The sequence below is a fragment of the Trichosurus vulpecula genome, chromosome 7 (genome assembly GCF_011100635.1).
Source record: "Trichosurus vulpecula isolate mTriVul1 chromosome 7, mTriVul1.pri, whole genome shotgun sequence".
NCBI lineage: Eukaryota > Metazoa > Chordata > Mammalia > Diprotodontia > Phalangeridae > Trichosurus > Trichosurus vulpecula.
In genome coordinates, this window is record NC_050579.1 from 423,912 (window position 1) to 450,821 (window position 26,910).

Consider the following 26,910-nt stretch of genomic DNA (forward strand, 5'->3'; position numbering starts at 1 on the left):
TCCTCCTTGGATTTTGTTGTCTTAACATCTCCTTCACACTTATCACCTGTGACCTGGTGGCACTTGAGCCTTTGTGGAAGCCGAGAGGCTCTCCAGCACTCAGCACCCAATGCCAATGCTAGCCGTGGTCACAATTGATGTTTGTTCATTTGAGTTTGGAGGGATTGCTGCCCTCTGGTGGACAAAGCTTCAAATTTAAAGGAAACTTCTCAGATTTCGGGGGTTTTTGTCCAGAATATGTGAGTATTTTTAGCAAATCTCTTTTAAAATGTATTTTTTTAAACCCATAGTTTACTGTCATTAACTACTTTAGTTGCTATGAGGGTCCCTATAGCCATTTTTATTTAAGGTGTTTTTTTTAAACCTCTCTGTTTTAATTTCTATATAAAGAGTGTGTGAGAGTGTGTGTGTGTGTATGTGTACGTGAATATGTATTTACCTGTAGTTCATCAAACATATTCAACCCAATTCTCCTCAAGCTATCCTCCTTAATCTTGCTTCCTTTTACTGTTAAATTCCTTTAAAAAAAAAAGAAAAAGAAATCTTCACTTGCTGCTTCCTCTGTCTCCCAGCTGTTTTCCCCCTTTCTTCCCATCCCACTTTTATTCCCTATCTCCCTCCTTCTTTACAGACTGGCTTTCACCACCATCTCAAAGTTACCAGTGATCTCTTAATCGCTTAGTCAGTATTCTCAATCTTTTATCTTCCCTTAACTTTTGGTAGCATTTCACGACATTGCTTCACCTCCTTCTGTTTTTCTGACTTTTTTTTTTCTTAGTTGACCTTTCAGGTTCATTGTCTTTATGTACTTTAAGCCTCGATGGCCTCTAGTTTCTAGGCTCCCTTTTGTTCTCTCTGTCCTTTATTCCTTGCCAATCCCACTATTTCCGGTGGGTTCTATGCAGATGATTCCCACATTTCTCTAAGCAATCATGTCATAGCTCTAGGACCTCAGACTGTACATGCCCCAAATTGAATGGACCTCCATTCCCCTCTCCTAGCCCCTCAGACCTGTCTTTCCTCCAACTTTCCCAATCTTCTTGATGATTCCACTGTACTCATATTCACCTGGACTTGAATCTTCAGAGTCATCGTGGTTGTTCCTTTGCTATTATCACTCATATCCAGGCAGTTGCCAGATCTTGTCAAATCAATTTTTATAACATCATCAGTTGCTAATACCACACTGGTTCAGGGCCTCATCCTCTTTTTACCTGGATTGTGATCTCCTTAAGAGGTTTCCCTGTCTTCAGTCTCTCTTCCCTGTCTAATCCATCCTTTAAGAAAAAAATACATCGTTAACCCCTGGTGCCTCTTCCTTCTCATTTAATCCCGTGTGTGTGTGTGTGTGTGTGTTTGTTTGTTTGGGTGGCTGGTGTTTAATCCTTACAGTTCAGAGTTCTCCACGAGGAAAGAGTTTGTTTTTTATTAGCTCTTCTTTGGGATCTTCATTGCTGTTTCAGTTACTTGTGTAGTGATCTTCACATGTTCATGGCATGTATTCTTACAAATCTTCCTACATTTCTCTGAATTCTTTGTTTTTGTCATTTCTTACTGTTCAGTAATATTCTATTATATTCAGTTATGCTGTAGTTTTTTCAGCTTTTCCCTCCGTGTTGGTATCTAATTTGTTACAGGTTCTTTGCTGCCACAAAAAGTATTTTCCTGAATATGTTGGCATGTGTTGCTCTTATATTTCTGTCTTTCACTTTCTTGGGGTACATGCTCAGGTTGTGTGAAAGGGTAAGTTATTTTACTCTGTGTGTGTGTGTGTGTGTGTGTGTTTGTAGTAATTATTATTATTTCTTTTCAATATTGTTTTATATCTTTTAGAGTTTATAATTATTTTGAAATTTTCATATTCTGACTTCATCTATTGGGTAGTTCATTATGTATATTGCTGGCAGTTGAACAACAGTTGTTTGTTAAGTGACATTTGGTGCAAAAACTTTCCCGTTCTTTTTAAGTCATATCTGGCTTAGAAATAAATGCATGTAGCACTCTATAAGTGCATTTTAAGGAAGCCATAATAGACATACATTGTAGAAGGCTCTGTCTTAATTTGCTAGATAATAGGTCTAATTCTTTCTTTATTGATATTATTCATTCAAACACTTTTTGATTTTTTGTAATAAAAATAGTCTGGTTTATCTTCTATGGTCTTATCTTTCCCTTGGGTTAAACCATAGTTGTGAAAAATGCCTGATCTTACCCTTTTTAAATTTGTATGACCTTTTATATTGAGCTTGTGAATCTGTTTTGTGGTTATTGTGTTATATTATTTCTTCCTTTCTTCCCAAAGCTACTAAAATTATCTTCTTGTCCATAACCCTCCCCAAAGCAAAATTCTTTTTATTTCATTAAATATTTCTCAATTACATGTAAACAGATTTTTAACATTCATTTTTAAAAATGTTGAGTTTTAGATTCTTCTCTCCCTCTGCCCTCCATCATCCTTGAGAAGCAAGTAATTTCCGATAAAAAAATCTCCAGTGATTCCTTACTGATATTGGATAAACTAGACCTTCAGGTTCTAGTTCCCTGCAATCCAAGGCTCTCCCCAGTCTGGTTGAAAGGACATCTTCTAAGTGTTATTTCAGTTCATTTCTTTCACAAACTGTTCCAGCCAGTCTGCTTTTCTGTTCTCTGAACTTACCATGACACCTTCTGTTTCTGTCCCCATTAGTTCATTTCCTTCCCATCTCTTTGTATCCAGATCCTTCAGGGCTTGCTGCAGATACATCTGACAGGAGATTTCACTTAAATAGTTTTTGTCCCAAATATTTTTCTCAGCAATACACTGGAAGTTCTTTCAGAGTAAGGTCTATGCCCTTTTTTTAAAATAATTTTTTATTTTTAGTTTACAACACTCAGTTCCACAAGTTTTTGACTTCCAAATTTTCTTCCCCCCCAAACAGCATGTAATCTGATCTAGGTTCTACATATACCTTCACATTAAGCTCACATTAAGCTTATTTATACAGTAGCCAAGTTGTAAAGAGGGATTATAACTAATGGAATGAACCATGAGAGAGAAGAAACAAAACCAAAACAGAAGAAAAATAAAGAGAGCAAATAGTTTGCCTCACTCTGCATTCAGACTCTGTAGTTCTTTATCCGGATGTGAATCGCTTTTTACATCATGAGTCTTGGAGCTGTCTTAGAACCTTGTACTGCTGAGAAGAGCCAAGTCTATCAAAGTTAGACATCATAAATGTTCTCCTGGTTCTGCTCATGGACTATGCTCTTAATAAATTTTACTAGTCGATGTCACTCTTATGATGCTGCATATTATATTATCTGTTTACCAGTCACATTAAAATCTGCCACCCAATTAATTAGTTTCGTCTTACGAGCAATGAATATAATACAACAGCCAATTTTACCTCCACCTAGGCAGGAATAGGTGGTCACAGGATGCTTTCATACTTCGATAGAACTGGTATCTCATTAATGTAGGGTGACCTGCTGGGAACTACCTTGCAGGGGAGAAAGATGTATGCATGGGTACCTTTGATTTCCTATTCTGAATCTATTTCTAAATAGTTTTCCATTTTATTTCTTTATTCTTATTTTTTATATTATTATTCTTTATACTTCTTTATCCTTTTATATGTAATCTTTTGCATTTGGCACTTCATTTCAGAAATTCTCAGATCCAGCAGATTGTTAAAGCTAATTGAAATCACAGTTGAATTCTCTGACATACATTAATACAGAGTAGAACTTAAGCTGTGGTAAGCATGGTTTGGTTTGGTTTTTTTTTCATGAGGAGACTTCATTATCTTCCACTATTTCATGCCGTTGCTGTGAGGTTTTAAGTTGACCCATGACTTTTATGTTCGACCATTTGCCTTCTTTCTTAGAATATACAGTCTGTTTAAAAACAAAAAGAAGGCTTTTTCAATTATTTGATAGCAGTTTTTCTACCACAGGGAGAATTGGACCAGGAACGACTGACCAGGCAGCAGGAGCTCAACGCCTTATACCAGATGCAACATCTCCAGTACCAGCAGTTCCTCATCCAGTAAGATGTCACTTATCCACACCACTGCGGTAGTGAGATCTGTGTTTAGGCCTGGATCTTGACTGCAAAAGAGCTTGCCTTATCTTTCCTCTCTGTCACTGCTACTTAGATAAGTTAGCAAATGGCTTTTAGGTCCCAGATCAGGGGCTTCCAATCTCTTCAGCATTGAGCAGAAATAAGTTTTTGTACATTATGGAGAGGGAAAAGGCAGGAGGGGAAAGAGTAAAGGAATTCGAAGTGTAGAATGTGAGGGAACTTTTCGGAGATAGAAAAAAGGGGTTTACATGTAAAATAAGAAATAGCAGTCTTAACTTGTATTCATTGTGTTTTAATATCCTGAAGGTGGTAGAGAATATTTTCTGCTATAGATAACCTTGTTCAGCTCACACTGCATTCTTTTGTCTAATTCTGGTTGCCACATTTTGAGGAAGAAATTCCAAAGTAGTCATTTGTCCAGGAAATAGCAACCAGAATGGTGAAAAGACTTGAAATTATACCAAGTCAAGTCAGCAAACATGTACAAAGTACCTACTATCTGCCAGGCACTGCACCACGTATTAGGGCCATAACGAAAGGCAAAAGGTAGTCCCCTCCTTCAAGGAGCTCACAGTCGAATAAAGACAACACATAGACAACTGTGCACAGGAAAGCCACATCCAGGATGAATTGGAGATGATCTCAGAAGGGTTAGGGACAACTTAAGGCCAGTTTGGACAGGTTTCTTACAGAAGGTAGGCCTTTAGCTGAGATTTGAAGGAAGCCCTTCAATGCGGACAAAGAGAAAACAACTTTTTGCTGTCATAGAAGTAGTAATGAAAGTAGTCTTAATGTTTAAAAGTATTCTAGTGATACTTCTGTCTCAGAAAACTTGGTTGATGAAAATAGGGAACACTTAGAATCCCTTCAGAGCATAGCAGGCCCTTTTAGCAAAGACCCTCACGTGATACCTCTGACTTTGGGTTTCCTTTTAGTGTTTGTGATTCCAAGCAGATTTTCAGTGGTTTTCCCATGTAGGGAGGGAGCCATTTCTATCTTTGTTATGAACCAGGATGGGTTTTTACAACTTGAATTGGTAACCTGTGACTCCCTCTCTTTTTGCTTTATTTGTCACTAACAAGGAAGCAGCTAAAGATGATTACTTGATGTACAGTTTATAGGGAGGAGGTTGGTAGCTCGTCTATTTGTAAAGCTAAGAACATCAGGCAGTGTGGTGCCCCAGAAGTGGTTGGACCGAACACCACACGGCCCGATTTGGGCTCTCAGCATGGCCACCTTGGGAAAGCATCTGATCTGGAGGCTTCACAAAGCTGCCTCTGGTGTTCAGCTTTCTCCTTCGTCCGTCTTGACACGTGCTTTCCCTTCTTTTTGAAGACAACAGTATGCACAGGTTCTGGCGCAGCAGCAGAAAGCAGCCCTTTCATCCCAGCAGCAGCAGCAGTTAGCACTGCTCCTCCAGCAGTTTCAGGCTCTGAAGATGAGGTAGGTACCCAGTATTCTATCCAAAAGTATCTGCTTTAATTTTTATAAGGGGAGTTAAATGGGCAAAAACAGTGACTTACTTCCATGAAGAATGAATCTGAATCTACCTTAAGAGAATTATAAGTGTTTTGGGGGTAGGATAGCTTGAAACAGGATTACAAATCTGTCTGCACCTGTTTCTGGCCATAGAGGTCTTTATCGAGCTCATTTTTGAGTTTCCCCTAGAAAAAGCAAAAGCCCTGTTCTGAAACAAACATGCGGCTTTTCAGATGTTGCCAACCATTAGGTTGGGGCTGGACCAAATGGTAGAATGCATTTAGTTTCTCCTGGTGCACACTATTGTCACTTAATTCCCACTGGTTTTCACATAAGTCAGTGGGAAGGGAGCATTTTCCATACTGACAACTCTTAGTCTTTAATAGAATTGGGCAGCTGCTAAAACTGTCAAGGGATTCAAAGAGAAGCTTTTCTCACTGATGCCTAATCTAGTGCGAGATTTTTGTATACAAGCACAAGAAAGTCAGAGCTAGCCTATATAGAGCGTGGTGAAACTAGCAATATTCTTTTGCTTGTTCTTTGGTGACAGTGTATTGTATTTTCTTTTCTTTTTTTGCAGAATATCAGAACAGAATCTTATTCCATCTGTCACTAGGTCTGTTTCTGTTCCTGACACCGGCTCTATTTGGGAGCTTCAGTCAACAGCTTCACAACCTGCAGGTAAAACTTTAGTCTTTGTCTTCCACTACCACATTCCTGGATTATGATGGGGAAATGCAGCTTTAAAAAATTATCAAAAGGAGTTTAAATAATTTCTTTTTTAACAATCACAAGTCATCTTTTGCCAGTTTGATAAAGTTCAACAGATGTTAAATCGTTTATTTATGAGACTAAGGCTGTGTGTTTCCATGAGAAATAGTACAGTTTGGTAACATTGCTGCTCTTGGTTGTCTACCTCTTTGACATATGCTTAGCGCTTCTGGAATCAGAGGTTGCATCCACTGTGGAAAGGGGTCTTGATTGCCTTTCATTTCTAAAGAGAGAATAGAGTATTCAGGTTGTAATCCCCGCTTCTGGCATTTTGTAATTTAAGGTAGCTCTTCGTGCCTATGATTACTTTGTTGCTGACAGATACACACAGTGGTCAGTATACACTTATCTAGGCCTCATTGGAAAAATGCAGAGCAATTATAAACGCCTTAAGTTTTTACCTGAAGAAATGTCTGTCTTGTTAGCATCATGATTCTTCCAGTGGTACTGTCTGGTTGTGACTCATAGAATGTTAGTCATAATCCCTTTAGCCTTGAAGTCATGGGTTCTCAAAGGCAATGGGGATGTTCCTGGTGGCCACGAGCAGGCTGTACCATCTTCCAATGAAGACTGGCACAGAAGGGTCCTAACAGTCACCCTCACGCACAGCTAGATGAGAATGTCCTGCTTCATAGAGAGCGGGCCAGTTCTGACTGAGAGAAGGGGCTATGTGCCCCATTGGTAGCCCCATGTTATTAAGACATGTAGTGGAAGGCCTCTGGCCTTGTGGAGGCTATACAAAAGATGGAAGCAGGCTCACTTAGCACCGGTCTGATCGCATGAAAGGACATCACAGGTTCCTCGATGCAAATGTGAGGCAGTAGGAAATGCAGTAATGAGAGACCTAGGGGAAGACAGGAGAGCTGTGCTTGTTGGTTCCCTGAAAGATCCTGTCCAGTTTCTTCTGAGGCACCTCAGTGTGACCCAGGCCCAATGTTTCACAGTCCTTATTTAGTGTAGATTTTGAGCTTTTCCCAGAATCAAACCAGGGACTTCCTAAAATATTTCCAGTGTGACAACATTGGTAGGGATGAGGCAACAGGTTTCATTTCCCCAAAATATAGACCAGATCTGTGTGATGAATGGGCCTGTTAGATTTCCTCTGGGCTTTATTCAGTTGGCGATCAATGTATGTTGTAATCACTGTCATTTTTTTCCACATATTACAGTCTGGGAAGGTAGTAGTGTTTGGGATCTTCCTCTTGACACTGCGGCTCAGGGACCAGCTCTTGAACAGCTTCAGCAGCTTGAGAAGGCTAAAGCTGCCAAGGTCAGAGACTCATTCTTCTGCAGATGACTTATTGCTTCCACTGTACGCTTCCTCTGCTTCATTCAGTTCACACATCTGAATCTCCCATCCCCTCCCCCCCAAAAAACACATATTACCTGCTTACCATGGCCAAAACACTTCCCACCCAAAGCAGAAAGACCCTTGGTAGAACTAGAATAAAGATGAACAGTTTTTGATGAGACCTCAGTGAAACTTGGTGTCTCTCATTTTGCAAGTATAAGTAAATTGAGCCAGGGGAAAAAAAAAAAACCATTGTCATAAACATTAGTACTACCAAAGACTTATACAGTAAGCCTCTGTTTTTAATAGTTTTCTACATACCTTTAACCCTAAAAATAATGTAAAGATTATGGTGTTTTTGACTCAATAAGAGGATCCTGGGCATGCTCAAAAGATTGGGGTTTTTAGGTTTGACATTATGGTAATAGTTTGCCAAAATCTGGGTATCCCTTTATAAATCAGAAACTCTTTCTGGTTTCCATTTCTCCATTAACTCTCTACTGTCTTTGTCAGGGATAGCTTAATTTGACCCATCCTCCAAAGTTCTCAGATTGTGATCATTGTCCAGCTCCTTACAGAATCACAGAGGAGAACTACAGCGTTGGAAGGTGCCTCTGCACTCCCCTAGTCCAAGCCAGGCCTGGCCCAGAACCTCTTCCATTTATGCCTCACAAGTGGTGGTCACCCACCCTCTGTTGGAATGCCCTTGGGCCTCTTGGGATAGCCCTATTCATTCCACTCTTAGATTGCTGTCATTGTAGGCAAGTTTGCTCTTGTTAGGTGTCTAAAGATGACTAGAAGCTGGTTGTAAAGCATGTTGCTATTGAAGTTGTAAAATTGGACATGTGTCGGGAATACAAGTCTTAGTTGGCCTCTCTGGCCAGCCATTCCTTTGTGGTTTATAGAAAAGTACCACAGAGAAGCTATTTTGCCTCTATTGCCTTGGAAATGATTGTTTCTGTAATGGTCAGTGGATGAAGGAATTATGGGGGGGTTTAAAAATGGAAAGCAAACAATAAGTGATTATTGTAGAAAAGCTTCAGGCTATTTTCACTCTTCATTTCACTCTTCAATTCTGACCAAGGGTGTCTGTGGACGGACGACAGAACCCTCCTGTTCTTGTCTCAGTTCTTCATAGTCTCTTCATGTGGTTTGTGTACAGCTAGAGCAAGAGCGGAGAGAGGTGGAGATGAGGGCCAAGAGAGAAGAGGAGGAGAGGAAGCGGCAAGAGGAGCTCCGGCGGCAACAGGAGGAGATACTTAGGAGGCAGCAGGAGGAGGAGAGGAAGCGGCGGGAAGAGGAGGAGCTGGCTCGCAGGAAGCAGGTGAGCAGGCTGCCTCAGGAGCCATGTCAGAAGACTCTTGAACACTGAGCTTCAGCAAATGGCTGGATGCTTGGATTTACCTTGCACCTGACAACTGAGACAAACTAAATTAATCTAATGAGAAAGAGAAGCATTTCCATTTGATTTGTAGACAGAGAGCTTTTTTTAACCCAAGTTTTAGAGTAGAAAGGTTATCTAAGGTTATCTGAATTATCTAAGAAAATATAAGAACATCAGAATGTTGTCGTAGCTTTGTATACTTTCTCAAAAAATGAAGAATTGTGGCAGAAAAGTTGTTTGAATCAGCTCAGACTCCACATTGTCTGATCTTTATCAGCAGCTCAGTGTGCCTGGCACATAGTAGGTGGTCAGTAAGTGTTTATTGATTGACTGATTATACCATTGTCTTTTTCTCAGTATAGATGAGGGGAATAAATGGAATGATGACCAGAAAGAACAAGATTTATGAAACCAAAAGGGCAGAATTAAGTAGATAGCTGTCTACTAATTGTACAACTGAGGGAGCATCTATTAGAAACTCAGTAGCCATTTAAATTAAGTGAGAATTTCTAGACTGTAAATATACCATGTACATAAGCTTGTATCTTCTGTACTTGGATGTCTCTTTAAAGCTAATTTTTGCTTTGTCTTAGGTGGAAAATTGCTTTTCTATTTGAAGTTCTTAAGAGGTAGACATACAAAAATATTTTTTATAACTAATATTTATTGTTGATTTGGTTTAGTTTTGTTTGAAAAAGGAGTAGCCAGTAATAATATTAGTTACACTAGGGTTGTTCAAAGAGCTTTATAAATATTATCTCATTTGTTATATTAGAGATTTAATTTTTTTTTAATTTAGAAGAATAAACTAAGTACACAAAATACATATTTCTGACATCTACCATTCATCTGCCATTTATTAAATATTTGTGTACAGAGGACTCTGCTGGTGCTGGGAAGATGACAAAATAAGGATAAGAAATGGTCCGTTCCTTCCTGAGCTCATGATCACGAGGGGGATAATACACCAACCTGGATAAGTGTCCTTTCTGTGTGCAGTGACATAATCAGTGCACTAGGAACAAAGTGTTGTGGCATCCAGGAAAGCTTCCTGGAAGAGACGGCATTTAGGTTGGGCACATTTAGCCAAGGAATGTATGGGATTGTAGTGGGTGGAGAATGATCAGAGGAGGACATTCCAGGCAGAATGAGTAAAGGCAAGAAGCTGGGGGAACATAGCTCATTTTAGAATGGTCAGGAGTAATTCAGTTGGCTTGTTTGTAGAGTGCAGATTAGGGTGCACTGTTGAGATTATGGCTAGCTGGAACGGAAAGCAGTGCATGGGGGCACTGAGCATGATCAGAAGATCATCTTAGCAGCTGTGGAGGGCATTTCCTTTTAGCCGTGTCTCTCTCTCTCTCTCTCTCTCTCTCTCTCTCTCTCTCTCTCTCTCTCTCACACACACACACACACACACACACACACACACACACACACACGCACGCACACACACACACGGTATTTTTTGTTGCTACTGTCCTAAAGTAAAGTGATTCTGTCTCAAAAGTTCAGTTGCTAATTTTATGCTACTGATAGGACCATAGCATTGGAACAGAATTTTAAAGTGGTAGATAACCCCATCTTCTCCCAAGCTCTTCACCAACAGTTGTCAGCCAGTTACATTTGTCACTGTAGGTGACTGTTAGAAAGTTCTTCTTTATCTGCATCCTTGAAGCTTCTATTCTGTGGGTTGGGGTTTCTAGAGCCACACAGGATAACTTACCTTTTCCATCTGAGCACTTGAGATGTTGGGAAGCAGCCAGGCCTCACTATCCCCATCCTGAACTCTTCCTCACATAACACAATTTCTAGTCCTTTCACCATCCTGGTCACTGTCCTGGATGTATTTCAGTTTGCCAGGGTCCCTCTAAACATATGGTCCCCAGAAGGGAACATTTCCTAGATGTGTTTCAGAGCATAGCTTGGGCCTGTCTTGTCTCCCTTTTCTGGAGCCTATGAATGGCATTATCTTTCGGGCATCTACTCCAGCCTGTTGGCCCATGTTGAACTTGAAGGCCATGCTTTCTAGTTCAAATTATGCTTCTACAAGGCTGGTGGTCCAGCCCACATAAGACTTCCCCTTTTCTGCAACACTTCGTTCCATTCTTTGGAACATATGGTCACTCATAATACTAGCTCACATTTTTTTATGGTATGTGTCTTTTTTCCAACCAGAGAGTAAGCAGTACAGGGCCTCTTCTTTTATTTGTCTCTTGCCTTCAGTACCTAGCACTGTGTTCTGCATATTTTAAGAGTTCAATAAATACTTGCTAATGTTTGTTGTCATCTTCCCACTTCTTCCTATAGTTGCATTCTTATATTTATTCACTGACTCTTGTCTGTGTGTCAGTCTTGGAGCCATCTCCGAATTAAGTCCTTTTCAGTTAGGTATCCAAATGTGCATCTTGTCACCAGAAGTCTCTTCTAGATGTCTCACAGAGACAAATCAGTGCACCCCCTTCAATGTACCAGGAGCTTTGCTGAGTGCTTCCAAAAGGAAAGAATTCCTATTTCACATTCTGTCAGGGGAGATCTTGGAGTGTTATAATAACAGTGCTACTTGCCGCTACTGTGACTGTGTAAGACCAGTAACACCAGCACACAGGAGGGCTGCTAGCATAGGTTCTTTGATCTGCTTTTCTAAGGAAAGCAACTTTAAGGGGTTTACAGTTTCACTTTAATTAAATATGCATATTTCATTCACTTAGTTCAGGGGGAAAAAGTCAGCACCCTGAACTTCAGAGCAAACAGAAACAGAAATTACAAGCAGAAATTATAACACAATTCATCAGACAGGCTTCTCGCTGTCTAAGACTTTACATATATAGTTACCAGAGAGAGAAGCACCAACATCTGGGTTTTTCAAAGCCAGGGACTCCTTAACGGTTACTCAGAGTCTCTACACCAATACTCCTCCAATGGATGAGCCCCGAAGAAAGAGCCTCAGATTATATATACACTTCTTCAGGGTCAGAGTGTTTCACACCCCTCAAGGGTTTCACACCTCTTGTGACCTAATTAGCAAATGGGTGTGGGCCTGCAAGACTCAATCAAAGGCACTGGATTGCCTCAGTGTGGAGAAGCACTCCAAAACAAAAGATAACAAAAAGCTCCACTTTGCTTGCCATTATGTGTGTGTTCAATAAATAAATCCCAAAAGAATAGAAAACAGTTGAAATAATAGGTCATTAGGGAGGCTAGGCATTAGCACTTGGAGGAATTGGGCTCCTGTAGAAAGTGGCATGTGAGTTGCATTTTGAAGAACATTAGCAGTTCTTGTAAATGGATTCTGGACATGGGTAGGCAAGAAGGGAGAAGGGGAAGACAAGCGATGCAGGGGCACTTAGATGGGAGATGAAGTGTTATGTATAATAAACACATAAGCCCAGTTTGGGAGGGGAATGTACAACGTATGATGGTGCTGGAGAGAGAGAGGCCAGGACCAGGTTGTCAGGGGCTTTAAAACCCAGACAGCAGTTTACATCTTCCCCTAGAGGTGTTAGGAGGGAAGTGACATGGGGCAGACTTGTTCTCATGGAAAGTGACTGGCTGCTGTGGACAGCAAGGACAGCAGTTAGAGGGCCATGACCACAATCCCAGCCCAGTGGTCAGGACCTGTGAGAAATACTTTTTCAGGCTCGGGAGGGGTGAAGACAAAAGAAATAAAGCTTATTAACACAACTGCAGTGGGCAGGTGTCTCGTTGGATAGGCACACACTCCAGAAACAAAAGTAAGCCTTAAAAACCTGTAACTGACTGCAAAGTCCCTCCCCTGTCTCCCCATTGGCTGAGTAACTCAGAGTGTACAACTTTCAGATACACCTACTACATAGTTCCCCTTAACATGTTTCTCCCCTCCCTCTACATACATTGTTTGACCATTAAAATGAACTTTGAGTCTTCCCAGAGGGGGAGAAATTAATATTTATAATCTTATTTTGCATGAGCATTCCAAGCTAGACTTGACCTTTAGTCTATTTAGCTGACTTCTAGTCTCAAAACAAGATAAAAACCAGTTGGATCCTTGCTTTGCCTGTTATCTGCTGTGTGAGGCATAACTCATTCATTATGTCTCCCATTCTGCTGATTGTTATTCTGAATTTATGGAAACATTTCTCCATTGTGTCTCTCAGTTTCCCTCTTCTTCTGCTAGAAGATAATCTAGTACTAGTCTATGTTGTTAGTGTCTTCTACAATCAGTTTATTTTCCTGCATTTGCTGCAAGTCAAAAGACTTTCTGGTATATATTGATCCCCTAGATTTCATAAGTCATATATTACATAATTTCTGTGGAAACAAAAGTTTCAGTCATTCTTCACAGGACCTGAACTCAGGTGGTAGCTCTGTGACTAGGGAGTAGGGCCAGGATATGGGACAGTTTGTTGATGTAGAAACTGAAGGGTTTGACAACTGATGAGATCAGGTTGGAAACTGAGGACAATACCGAAGTTATAAACCCAGGAGAGGAGAAGGATGGGGGTGTCTTGGATAGAAAGAGTCATGTTTGGTAGAAGAGGATGTTTGGGGGGAAAGATACTGACTTCTGCTTTGGACATGCTAAGTGTGAGCTGTCTCAGAGCTATGCTTGTTGAAATGTCCAGTCGGCAATTGATGATGTGGGTCTGGAGCTCAGGAGAGAGACTGTGGCTGGATAGAGTCATTGGCATAGAGGTGATAATTAAACCCTTAGTCACTGATGAGGTCGCTGCAAGAGAGAAGGACCAAGGCAGAGCCTTGGGGAATACCTAGAGTCAGGGAATAGGATACAGATGATAAACCAATAGTCTACTAACTAGGAGCACTTGAAAGAAGAGAATTGACAGAGAACATTGTCACAAAACCTAGAGAGGATAGAGCATCTGGGAGTACAGAGAGGCTGTTAACATCACATAGATGAGAGAGATCAAGAAAGTTGAGGCCTGAGAAAGACCCCCCTGATTTGTCGAGTAAAAGACTTGTGGTACTTGAGTGACGAGGTCAGAAGCCAAACTGCAAAGAGTTGATGCCAGAAATGATGTGTGGTTGTGCCCTGGATGAATGGCAGGGACAAGGTTGACATTCTCAGTTTCTGGGTCACTTTGGGAGATACATTGCAACTTTGGGCAAATACCCTGGGCTACTTATATTTAAAATGGGGGCTTAAAAATACAGGTGGAAATCCTGGCTGCCACGGGCTTTAAGAAGCAGATTGAGGCTTATCCAGTTACTGGATAAATTTTATGGTCCTTCTTCAGTAATATTCTTTTTATTGGGGGGAGAATTCTCCAGTGAGACTTAGCATTCAGGAAAGGAGTTTATACATTTCTTCAGCATACTCTTATAATGCCAGTACAAATCTTGCTTCACTTAGGACTTTTTGTTGACAAATCATAGACTTCCCTTGAATGTCCTTTTGTCCTTCAGGAAGAAGCCCTTAGACGCCAGAGGGAACAAGAAATGGCCCTAAGACGCCAGCGAGAGGAAGAGGAGCGCCAACAGCAAGAGGAAGCACTTAGAAGACTCGAGGAAAGAAGGAGAGAAGAGGAAGAAAGACGACAGCGGGAAGAGTTGTTACGGAAGCAGGTATGTTTGTAGATTTCACCTCATTCCTTATTGGGGATCAGGGGATGAATGGGTGTTCAAAGGAAGGATTCCATAGAATGGAGTCAAGGAAACTGAACTGGCAGCTAATTACAGTTAGGATTCATTAGGTTGCAGAGTGAGAGCTGGAAGGACACTAGTTTTACAGTTGAGGAAACTGAGGCCCAGCCAGGTGAAGCGATTTGTCCAAGATCACACAGGTCATAAGCAGCAGAGCTAGCAATTGAACCAAGATCCTCTGATGACATATTCAGGGCTCTTTGCCCTGCCCCACACGTCGCACTGTTCTTGGCACAGTTGTCATTCACTTGTCTCCTACTCTGTGACCCTGTATGGGATTTTCCTGACAGATTCTGGAGTGCTTTGCCAGTTCCTTCTGCAGTGGATTAAGGCAAACAGAGATAAAGTGACTTGCCCCAGGGTCCCACAGCTAGGGAGTATCTGAGATTGAATTTGAACTCAGGTCTTCCTGACTCCAGGCCTAGCACTCTATCTACTGAGCCACCTACTTGTTTCTATGCTTGACTCATAGTAGACACTTAACAGTTATTGATAAACTGATTCCATGTTGACTGGCAAAATATACCCCACATTTATTCCTTCTCCGTTATTCCTTAAGTAGTATTTTCTAGGATGTATTGTGATAGGAAATTTTCAATGTAATTACTTTTTAAATGTCTTATTTTTAGTTTATGGAATAAAATAAGCATTTCCATAACATATCATAATAAAAAGAGATGATTGAACATAAAACTGCAAATCTCTCATGTACAGCTTGCTATTCCTTTTAGCTATATAGTGGCATTGTCATGTAAATTTTTTTCCCCTCACCCCAACTTCACCCTAGAGAGAGAGGTGTGTGTGTGTGTATAAAATCATTCTATACATCTATTTATCAGTTCTTTCTCTGGATGCAGAATAGCATCTTCCTTCATATGCCCTTTGTAGTTAATTTCAGTATTTATAATAGTCAAAATGACTTAGTTGCTCAGAGTTGTTCTTAAAACAATGTTGCTGTTACTGTATACAGTGTTCTCTTGATTCTGCTCATTTCACTCTTCATTATTTTGTGCAAGTCTTTCCAGGTTTTTCTTTTTTTTTTCTTTTTTTTATTTAATTTATTTAATATATTTAGTTTTCAGCATTGATTTTCACAAGAGTTTGAATTACGAATTTTCTCCCCATTTCTACCCTCCCACCCACTCCAAGATGGCATATATTCTGGTTGCCCTGTTCCCCAGTCAGCCCTCCCTTCTGTCATCCTACTCCCCTCCCACCCCCCTTTCACTTCTTCTCTTGTAGGGCAAGATAAATTTCTACGCCTCATTGCCTGTGTATCTTATTTCCTAATTGCATGCAAAAACTTATTTTTTTTTTGTTTTTGAGCGTCTGTTTTTAAAACTGAGTTCCAAATTCTCTCCCCTCTTCCCTCCCCGCCCACCCTCCCTAAGAAGACAAGCAATTCACATGCATATCATTATGCAAAACCCTTCCACAATACTCATGTTGTGAAAGATTGATTATCTTTTGCTCCTTCCTAACCTATCCCCCTTTATTGAATTTTCTCCCTTGACCCTGAACCTTTTCAAAAGTGATTTTTGTTTACCTCCTCCCCCTGTCTGCCCTCCCTTCTATCGTCCCCCCTTTTTGTCTTCTTCCTCCTTCTTTCCTGTGGGGTAAGATACCCAATTGAGTGTGTATGGTATTCCCTCCTCAGGTCAAATCCAGTGAGAGCAAGATTTACTCATTCTTTCTCACCTGCCTTCTCTTCCCTTCCTACAGAACTGCTTTTTCTTGCCACTTTTATGCAAGATAATTTACCCCATTCTATCTCTCCTTTTCTCAATATATTCCTCTCTTATCCCTTAATTTGATTTTATTTTTTTAGATATCATCCCTTCGTATTCAACTCACCCTGTGCCCTCTGTCTCTCTCTCTATATATATATCTACATATAGACACACACATATGTGTATATACATACACATATATATATATGCATATTCTTTTCAGCTATGATACTGTGGTCTCATGAATCATACACATCATCTTTCCATGTAGGAATGTAAACAAAATAGTTCAACTTTAGTAAGTCCCTTATGATTTCTCCTTCTTGTTTACCTTTGCGTGCATCTCTTGATTCTTGTGTTTGAAAGCCACATTTTCTATTCAGCTCTGGTCTTTTCACTGAGAAAGCTTGAAAGTCCTCTATTTTGTTGAAAATCCATATTTTGCCTTGGAGCATTATATTCAGTTTTGCTGGGTAGGTGATTCTTGATTTTAATCCCAGCTCCATTGATCTCTGGAATATCATATTCCAAGCCCTTTGATCCCTTAATGTAGAAGCTGCTAGATCCTGTGTTATCCTGATTGTTTTTCCACAGTACTCAAATGGTTTCTTTCTGACTGCTTGCAGTATTATCTCCTTGACCTGTGAGCTCTGGAATTTGGTGACAATATTCCTAGGAGTTTTCTTTTTGGGATCTTTTTGAGGAGGCGATCTGTGGATTCTTTCAGTTTCTCTTTTCCCTCTGGCTCTAGAATATCAGGGCAGTTCTCCTTGATAATTTCTTGAGAGATGATATCTAGGTTCTTTTTTTGATCATGTCTTTGAGGTAGTGCAATAATTTTTAAATTCTCTCTCCTGGATCTATTTTCTAGGTCAGTGGTTTTTCCAGTGAGATATTTGACATTGTCTTCCACTTTTTCATTCCTTTGGTTCTGTTTTATAATATCTTGATTTCTCATAAAGTCACTAGCTTCCACTTGGTCCAGTCTAATTTTTAAGGTAGTATTTTCTTCAGTGGTCTTTTGGACCTCCTTTTCCATTTGGGTAATTCTGCCTTTCAAGGCATTCTTCTCCTCATTGGCTTTTTGGAGCTCTTTTGCCATTTGAGTTGGTCTATTTTTTAAGGTGTTGTTTTCTTCAGTGTTTTTTTTTCAGTATTTTTTTGGGTCTCCTTTAGCAAGTCATTGACTTGTTTTTCATGGTTTTCTCACATCCTTCTCATTTCTCTTCCCAATTTTTCCTCTACCACCAACCAGGACCTGACACAAATCTTAAGCAGGCTATGCACTCCTCTGATCAGCCACTTAATTCCTCCCAGCAGGTGGGCCTGGGACTGGAAGCAACTGCAGCTCTAGTTCTGTAACAGCACCTCCCCCCCCCCCCCCCCCCCCCGCTGCCCCCAGGGCGGTGGCCGAACCAAGAACTCTTCCCTCTGTCCCTGGAAGCTTTTCCCATTAACCTTCTCTGTTGTCTTTGGTGCTTGTGGGTTGAGAAGTCTGGTAACTGCCACAGCTCACTGATTCAGGGCGCTAGGGCCTGTTCCGCCCGGCTCCTGGTCTGATTGGTCCTGCTGCCACCAATGCTGGGCTCCGCTCCCCTCTACTCTGTGCGCTATAGACCTCTTCCAGCCACCATCCAGTCTGTCCTGGGCTGGTTCCCTGCTTCGCTCTGCTATTTTGTGGGTTTTGCAGTTATAGAATTTGTTCAGAGCCATTTTTTATAGGTTTTTGGAGGGTCCTGGCAGGGAGCTCACACAAGTCCCTGCTTTCCAGCCACCATCTTCCCATGTTTCTCTAAGATCATCGAGGTCATCTCTTATAGCACAGTAGTATTCCATCACAATCCTATATAACAACTTATTTAGCCATTCCCCAGTTAGGCATCCACACAATTTCCAGTTCTTTGTCACCACAACAAGAGCTGCTATAAATATTTTATAACTTAGGTTCTTTGCCTTAATCATCTTTGGAAATAGACCTAGTAGTGGTATTGCTGGGTCAAACAATATAGGTAGTTTAGTAACTCTTTGGGCATAACTTCAGATTGCTTTCCAAAATGGTTGGATCAGTTCACAGTTCCATCAACAATGAATATGCCCTAATTTTTCCACAACCCCCTAATATTTGTTGCTTTCACCTTGAATCATTTTAGTCAATCTTATAGATGTAAAATGATATCAAGATTGTTTTAAGTTGCATTTCTCCAATCAGTATTCATTTATAGCATTCTTTCATATGACTATATGAAAGCTGCCTGTCCATATCCTTTAACCATTTGTCAATTGGAGAATGACTTATTCTTATAGGTTTGACAAAGTTCTTTATATATTTTAGATATGAGGCATTTATCTGATAAACTGTCTATAAAACTTCTCTCCCCCCCGACCTCCTCCCCAGTTTTCTGCTTTCCTTGGCTACATTTGTTTCATTTATACAAAACCTTTTTTTTAAATTTAGTGTAATCAAAATTATCCATCTTACATGTCACTCTGCTCTTTGTCTTTTGTTTGTTCCTCAATTGTTCACCTATCCAGAAGTCTGATAAGTAATATGCTCCATGTTCTCCTAACTTCCTTGTAATATCCCTCTTTATATCTAGGTCATGTATGCATTTCGGACTTCGTAAATGGTGTAAGTTGGGGATCTAGGCCCAGTTTCCACCATACTGCTTTCCAGTGTTTCCAACAGATTTTTTTTTTAACCAAATAATGAATTCTTATCCCCAAAACTTAAGTCTTTTATACTCTTTTATACTTGTCAGATACAAGGTTACTATATTTATTTGCTGCTGTGAATTGTATGTCTACAGCCATTGATCTGCCTTTCTATTCTTAGCCAGTACAGTACAGTAGTAATTACTGCCTTATAGTTTTAAGTTCTGATACTGCCAAACTTCCTTCCTTTTTTCATTAGTTCCTTTCATATTCTTGCCTTCTTGTTCTTCCATATGAATTTTATTACTTTTTCCCATTCAGTAAAATAATTTTCTGGTAATTTAATTGGGATGTCATTGAGTATATAAATTAGTGTAGGTAAAATTGACTTTTAAAGTCATAAAATCACTTCTTTAGTAAAATCAACAGCATTTATCTAGGTCCTGATAAATTTGAATTGTAAGCCATTGTATACTTTCAGCTTTGCAGTGTTAGGCTCTAATTTAGTCCTTCCTCTGCCTGACTTGATTGTCTGATGTTGCTTGCATTACTTGAAGTATTTGGAAACATATTGCTTGGAGTTGCATGGCTTTCAAAAGCCCCTCCAGGTCTGTGTTTCTGTATGAAGTCATTTTTCTGTAAGCCTGCAGTCAGATGTATGGATTGAATAGTATGAAGAAAGAATGAAAGAGGAGGTGCTTGGAGTGAGTCCAAGAGTGGAGCAGATTTAATAGGTTAATGACTTATCAGGTTAAGAGACATACTGATGCTGTAACTGGACACAGTCTTTTAAAATAGAATTTCTTTCAGGAGTAAATGCCTTCTGACTTCAGTGTCTTATATGCCTAAGTTAAGCTGGTGATAAGTTGTTTCTTATTTTAAATGACCCTGGAACACTGCATAGTAGCCAGGAGTTAGGTTTGAGATGAACATGTTTTTGACAACATGTGCCTCTTAAAAGTGACCCAGACTTTTTCAGCACGCTCATATGTTTCTCTTTCTTTATGGGAAGGAAGAGGAGGCGGCCAAATGGGCCAGGGAAGAAGAGGAAGCTCAGCGTCGGCTTGAAGAGGAGGCGGCCAGGCTGCGGCATGAGGAGGAGGAGCGGAAACGCAAGGAATTGGAGCTCCAGCGGCAGAAAGAGCTGATGAGGCAGAGGCAGCAGCAGCAGGAAGCCCTGCGGCGCCTGCAGCAGCAACAGCAGCAGCAGCAGCTTGCCCAGATGAAGGTGAGCTGTCTTCCCCCAAGGAGCTGGGGTCAAGGCTATGCCTTTGCCACCAAAGAGCTTCCAATTTAGGGGAGCAGGTAGGAGGAAGAATTTCCTTACAAAGGAATACGACAGAGTAGCAATGCTGGGTCCTTGGAGCTGGGAGGGAGGGAACAGGATAACGTTCTCAGTAGGGAAATAATCTAAATCATAGGGATTTTAGAGAACTGTGTGTAGAATAAATAGGTTGGAGGGAGCTTTCTGTTAAGAGAGTAGTGGAAGAGTTACAGAAGTAGATAAGGTCCAAATCATGAAGGGCCTTTTGTTCTGTTGACATTGGGAACCTATTGAAGACTTTCGAGTAGGGTAATGAGGTGTGCAAAGGACTTTTTAGCTTCTTTTATATGACGCATAATGCTCGTGATGGTTTGGAAAAGGGTAAGATGTGCCAGAGAGAAAGTTAGACTTCCACTGGGCTTATGGTGACCTGATGAAGGGTTATGGCACTGAGAATGAAAAGGAAAGGCTTTCAGCAGAAGACAATGCAATTGGATGAGTAGGGGCAATGGGAAAGGTCAAGGAGGAAGGGGTTTCTCCACCCTGGATTGGCAAGGAGAACAACTGTACCATTGACTTAGAAGGAAAGACGCCGAGACTGATGAAAGGATGTCTAGTGGACATGGAGATTGAGTTGTCTATGTAGAGGTGGGAATTGAAATGATTAAGATGAGCTTCTCTAGGGAAAGGAGAGAGAATTGGGGCCCCTTTGGAGGAAATGTTGCTTCTAAAGAAGCCAACGTAGCTTAAAAAAAGGGTTTTTTTATCCATCATAAAGTATGTTATTTTATAGATAAGAAAAGGGAAGAGGAAAGGTAGGAATTGGATGATGTGAGAAATCAGTGGAAGAATATGAAGGAGGAAATTTGAAGGCTCTGAACAAAGGGTTGTCTTTAGAAAAGAATGTGAGGCCAGTTGTACACTTACAGACTTGAGGGGAGATGTTAAATGTATGAAAAGTGGAAGAGAGTGAAGACAAATCTGCTGCTTGGCCCTGGAGTTGACTCCCACAGTCCTTTTTTCTGATGAGGAAAGTGCCTTGTACATGTTTTTGTGACAGGTAAGATTATGAAGATAGTGTACAGTTTTGCTTTGTTGTCGATGGTCAGATTTACTCACACATTTTTCCCTTCTGCACCCTTCACCTCACAATGAAGCTTTTGAAAAGAAAATTAGCAAAAGTGCATGATTGGTGGCCCCATGCTGTATCCCAAAGAGATCACACAAGTGGGAAATGAACCAACCAGTATGTACAAAAATATTTATAGCAGCTCTTTTTGTGATGGCAGAGAATTGGAAATCAAGGAGATACCCATCAGTTGAGGAGTGGCTGAACAAGTTGTGGTATATGAAAGTAGTGGAATACTATTGTGCTATAAGAAATGAGGAACAGATGGACTTCATAAAAACCTGAAGAGACATTTGTGATCTGATGCTGAGTGAGGGGAGCAGAACCAGGAGAACATTATACACGATTACAGACACACAGTATTTCTGCTAACTTTGATAGACTTGGTTCTTCTCAGCGGTGCAAGGTTCTAGGACAGCTCCAAAAGACTCATGGTGCAAAAAGCTATCCACATCCAGAGAAAGAATTACAGAGTCTGAATGCCGAGTGAGGCAAACTATTTGCTGTCTTTTTTTTTTCTTCTGTTTTGGTTTTGTTTCTTCTCTCTCATGGTTCATTCCATTGGTTATAATTCTTCTTTACAACTTGACTGTTGTGTAAATAAGTTTAATGTGAAGGTATATGTAGAACCTGTATCGGATTACATGCTGTCTTGTGGGGGAGGGGGAGGAGAGGAAGGGGGATAAAATTTGGAGCTCAAAAACTTGTGGAACTGAGTAATGTAAACTAAAAATAAAAAATAAATAAAAGAAAAATCAGAGCCAACATTGACCTCTCAGTAGAATATATTTTTTCCTGGTCAGGGAAAGCCAGAGGATTAAAAGTAAATAGCTAGATTGTTAAGGGTAGTAATAGATCAGAGAATAGGTGTTCACATGGATGTGGGTAGATACACACACACACACACACACACACACACACACACACACACGTATATATACACACGTATATTAATAAATAATAAATTAATTAATAAAGTCATTTTAATATGGAAGTAGTGGGTAAAAGGTACAGGCAGAAGGAACCATTGAAATCAATTTGCACCTATCAATACACAACTCATTGTTTCTAATTCAGAATTTCAATCTCATTGAAAATCTAGCAATCAATAAGTATTAAGAGACTACTAATGTGCTAGACTCTGGGGTACCAAGCCTAAAGTGACATTTCCTGTCCTCAAGGAGCTTCCATCCTTTGGGGTCCTTTTCTTGTCAGGCCTGGTGGAGAGAAGCCTTCCCCAAGACCTCTTGACGGTCTGCTGCCTGAGCAGCGGATTCATGATTTTACACCAGTTGGAAATTCTTGGCATGTCACTGGTTTGTGATGCACAAATGAGTGCCTCCGTCTGCCATCAACCAGTAGGTAGATTGTGTACAAAGGGTCAGATTTGTCTTAAGTCAAACAGTCTTCTTTGGGCAGCTGGTGTAATGATGAAGATGAGAGACAGCAACGTTACTTTATCTCTTTTCTTCTTTTTCTATTGAGTAAAAGTATCTTCAGTTAAATGGATAGATTTATAGGCTTGAAGGACTTGGAACCCACCCAAGATAGGTGAGGAAGGAGAGCTACCATAAGATGGAAACCATCCAGCAGCTTTCAAAAAATGAGTTCAGATCTGTAAATTTATAGAGAGATGAGCTTGATATAGGTGATTGGCAACACTGGATGGTTTTTGAAAATTTATCAAAGGAGGCAGTGAACATGCATATCCTTAAGGCGTTCTTCAAGAATAAATCGGGCCACTAAACTCAATTTTTTTTTTGTCGGTAGAGTTTACAACTGGCTGATTATGGAAATACTATGAACAGTAGCAAGGCATTGGATAAATGCCTTTTTGGACACAATCAAGAAATGGATGATTATGCAGCTGATAATGGTTAGAGGAGAAGCAGACAACTAGACCCCACCAACCTGGATTGGTTTTTACCTCAAAGGCAGGGCTCTGAGCACTTTTCCTCTTTAGGCTCAGTTTACAAATCTGTAAATTCAAGGTGGGGGGGTGGGCTGGGTTAGATGATCACTAAGGTCCCCTTCATTTATAATATTTTGTGACCCAAGTGGCCTTCCATTTGGAGCACTTTACGTAGCTTTGTGCTCTGTCTTTTTAAGCATTTTTCGGTGGTCTAGATAGAGGCATACTGCTTGTGAAAGCTGGAGATGACACAAAGCCAGGCTAGAAATAATATGGAATAATACCAAGAGCCAAAAGACATAACAAATTGTTATTTGTTAGTGAAAAAAGCAAAGGCCTGTACTTAAATTTAAAAAATAACTCGTCTCACTCATGTACAGAGGAGACTTGGCTTGGTAGCATTTCATGTCTAAAAAGGCTGATGAGCTCTGATTGCAGATTGAACACAAATTGAAAAATGATGACCAAAAACTCTCCATTTTGATCTTTAATAAGAAATGAGATGTCCAGACAAAGCGAGACATTAGCCCTATGGTGTTCTGTACCTCTGGAAGATTATGTGAGAAGTTGCGCTGGGTTTCATAGGATGGCAGTCACAATGGCAAGAGAAACTAGAAATTATGCTATGTGAGGAGGAACTTTAGGAGCTGGTGACCTGAGGGATGTGAGAATGTTGTGTTCAAATAGTAGAAACTGTCCTGGCAAAGAGGTTTTAGAGAATCAGATTAGGACCAGTGAATAGAAGTTCAGTTCATTGAAATCTTAACTAAGAAAAAGAAAAACTTTTGATAATTAGAATGTCTCAAAAAATGAAATAGATTTTTTGTGAAATAGTGAGCGCTTCATCAGTTTGGGGTGGAAGGAAAGGCTAGGGGACAATGTGTCAGAATGACTTAGAAGAGATTCTGTCATAATGTGAGAGGTTGGCCTTCCATTTCAAATGCTCTTTTAAATTGGTGTGGAGCATAAAGTAGATATGGCAAGATGCTTGTGTTGAATGTTTTAAGTCTTGATGTCTTACCCTGTCTTATGTGCTCTCATTTTACTTTTGCTCAGCTTCCATCTTCTTCCACATGGGGCCAACAGTCTAATTCTGGGGCCTGTCAGTCTCAGACAACACTATCATTAGCAGAAATCCAGAAGCTAGAAGAAGAAAGAGAGAGGCAGGTTCGAGAAGAGGTAAGTCCTCCAAATGGAAGGTGTTTATTGCTCAGCCCAGTACCGTGCCGTATGCTGGATTATCATAGTTGTCCCAAATTGTTACATAATTTCAAAACTTCTCTTTGATTGGCTGTAGTTTAGGGTCATTTATAGTTACATTATATACAGCAGCATTTAACTCCATCAAAGGTAAAGTACAAACGAAGCTTAGAGAGATTCAGGATTCTTGGCTCAGGAAGAAGGTAGATGAAATTTGTCTTTATGCTGTAAATAACAATCAAAGAGCTTTTATGATGCCTTGAAGGCTATTTATGGACCAAAGATGTATGGTGCATCTCAGCTACTCAGTGCTGATTGTGCCACACTGATTATTGATAAGGGCATGATCCTGGAGAGATGGGCTGAACACATATGTTCTCAACAGACCATCATCAATCAATGCTAAAACCACTGACTATATCTTAGGCTGAAATCATTCCCTTTATAGCCAAATTTCCTACTAAAGAGGGCTTTGAATGCCATTAGGCTCCTCTTGTGTGGCAAAGGGCCTGGTGCTGATTCTATTCCAGCTGAGCTTTACAAGGAAAAGGGAGTCTACTACTCATACAAAAGCTGACTGAAACTTTCCAGGTTGTAAGGCAAGAGGAGGTTATCCCCCAGGAGTTTAAGGATTCCTCCATTTTCCATCTCCATAAAGGTAAAGAAAATTGATTGCTTTGTGACAACGGAGGAGGGAAGGTGTCTCTCATAGTCATTGCTGGTGAGATTCTTGCCAGAGTCCTCCTTAATAGACTCATCCTTTACCTGTAAGATGGTCATCCACTTGAGCCACTTTGTCTTCAGAAAGGGTTGAGGAACAGTTGATATGGTGTTTGCCGCCTGACAACTCCAGGAGAAATGCCAGGAGCAACACAGAGGTCTGTACACGATGTTCATGGATCTGACCAGGCCTTAGATATTGTCATTTGTGAGGGCTTGTGGGAAATTAGATAAAAATTTGGTTGCCTGGAGAAGTTCATCAGTATTATACTTTAGTTTCATGATGGCATGCTTGCCTGGGTTCTGGATACAGGACAGTGTTCTCACACTTTCTCAGTCACCAGTGGAGTGCAGCAAGGCTGTAGGCTTGCTCCCATGCTTCTTAGCATCACGTTTTCAGCCATTTTGTCAGACACCTGCAATGTCAGCTGCCACACTGATGGTAAATTATTTAACTTGAAAAGGCTACAAGCTGAGACTAAAGTGGAAGGAAAGTTCACAGGTGATTGTGCACTCAGTGCAGCCTTTGAGGCTGAGATGCAACAGATTATGAATCAGTTCTCTGCCACTTGTGCTAATTTTGACTTAATAATTAACACCAAATAAAACCACAAATGTTCCAGCAGCCAGCAGCACACCATCTCTACATGGCACCATTGGTTACAGCAAGTGGAGAAATTTAGAATGCTGTGGATAAGTTCACTTACCTTGGCAGTATACTTTGCAGGAATGTCCACATGGATGATGAGGTTGATGCATACATTGCCAGAGCTAGCTCTAGAGTTTGGGAAGCTCTGAACGAAACCATGGGAGAGAAGATTTACTAGACTGTCAACCAAACTGAAGGTCTACAGAGCTGTTGTATGCCTGTGAAAACTGGACAGTCTACCAGCACCAGACCAGGAAACTGAATCACTTGGATTTGAATTGTCTTAAGAAGATTCTGAAGACCACCTGATGGGATGTGGTACTGGATACTGAGGTCCTCACTCAAGCTGAACTGCCAGGCATTCAAACTCTCCTGCAGAGGGCACAACTCTGATGTTCTGGCCATGTTGTTCAAATGCCAAACATATGTTTGGCATACAAAGTAGCCGCTCACATGGTGATCAGAAGAAGCAATACAAGGACACTCTCTAGGTCTTTCTGAATAACTTTGGAATTGATTGCATAGCATGGCCCACATCAACGAATGTTTTGAACAAAGCAGAATTGCAGCAGCTCAAAAGAAACTTGAGATGCATAAATTTAGAGACATCTCCACTCTAAATGTTCATGCGGACTATTTGTGCCCGATCTGTGATAGAGCCTTCTGAGCTTGTACTGGTCTGATCAGTCACAGCGGACGCACTGTACTATGACCCCGACATAGTGATGTCATTTTGGTCCTCTTTGAGAACAAAGGACAGCAACCAACCAAGCTAGAAACCGTATAGAGTAGCTACAAAGAAAGAATCGTGGTTGAAACACTCAGTTCAGAGGAGACAAAAAACTATGAAAGGAACAAGTAGTTAAGCCTGTGACCTCAAATATCTATGCAGAAATGTCAAAAGATTTAGCAGTAAACAAGATGGGCCAGAGGGCCAAAACAAAGGGAGGCAAATTTGACCTCCCAGATATCGCTGAAACTTGGGATGAAATCCATTACTGGAATACAGAATTACTGGAATTCGAA

The 26,910-nt window shown here is 40.6% G+C and overlaps 1 protein-coding gene across 1 annotated transcript in view; it reads left to right on the forward strand.

The window, feature by feature from the left end:
• The window catches only part of GIGYF2 (GRB10 interacting GYF protein 2), a 164,257-nt gene that overhangs the window by 120,836 nt on the left and 16,511 nt on the right, over positions 1-26,910 (forward strand). The window contains exons 16-23 of the mRNA XM_036766633.1: positions 3,936-4,027; positions 5,399-5,506; positions 6,123-6,223; positions 7,483-7,583; positions 8,767-8,928; positions 14,392-14,550; positions 20,023-20,238; positions 24,372-24,494. Of these exons, the coding sequence (XP_036622528.1) occupies positions 3,936-4,027; positions 5,399-5,506; positions 6,123-6,223; positions 7,483-7,583; positions 8,767-8,928; positions 14,392-14,550; positions 20,023-20,238; positions 24,372-24,494 (1,062 nt within the window). The remainder of the gene's footprint in view (positions 1-3,935; positions 4,028-5,398; positions 5,507-6,122; positions 6,224-7,482; positions 7,584-8,766; positions 8,929-14,391; positions 14,551-20,022; positions 20,239-24,371; positions 24,495-26,910) is intronic.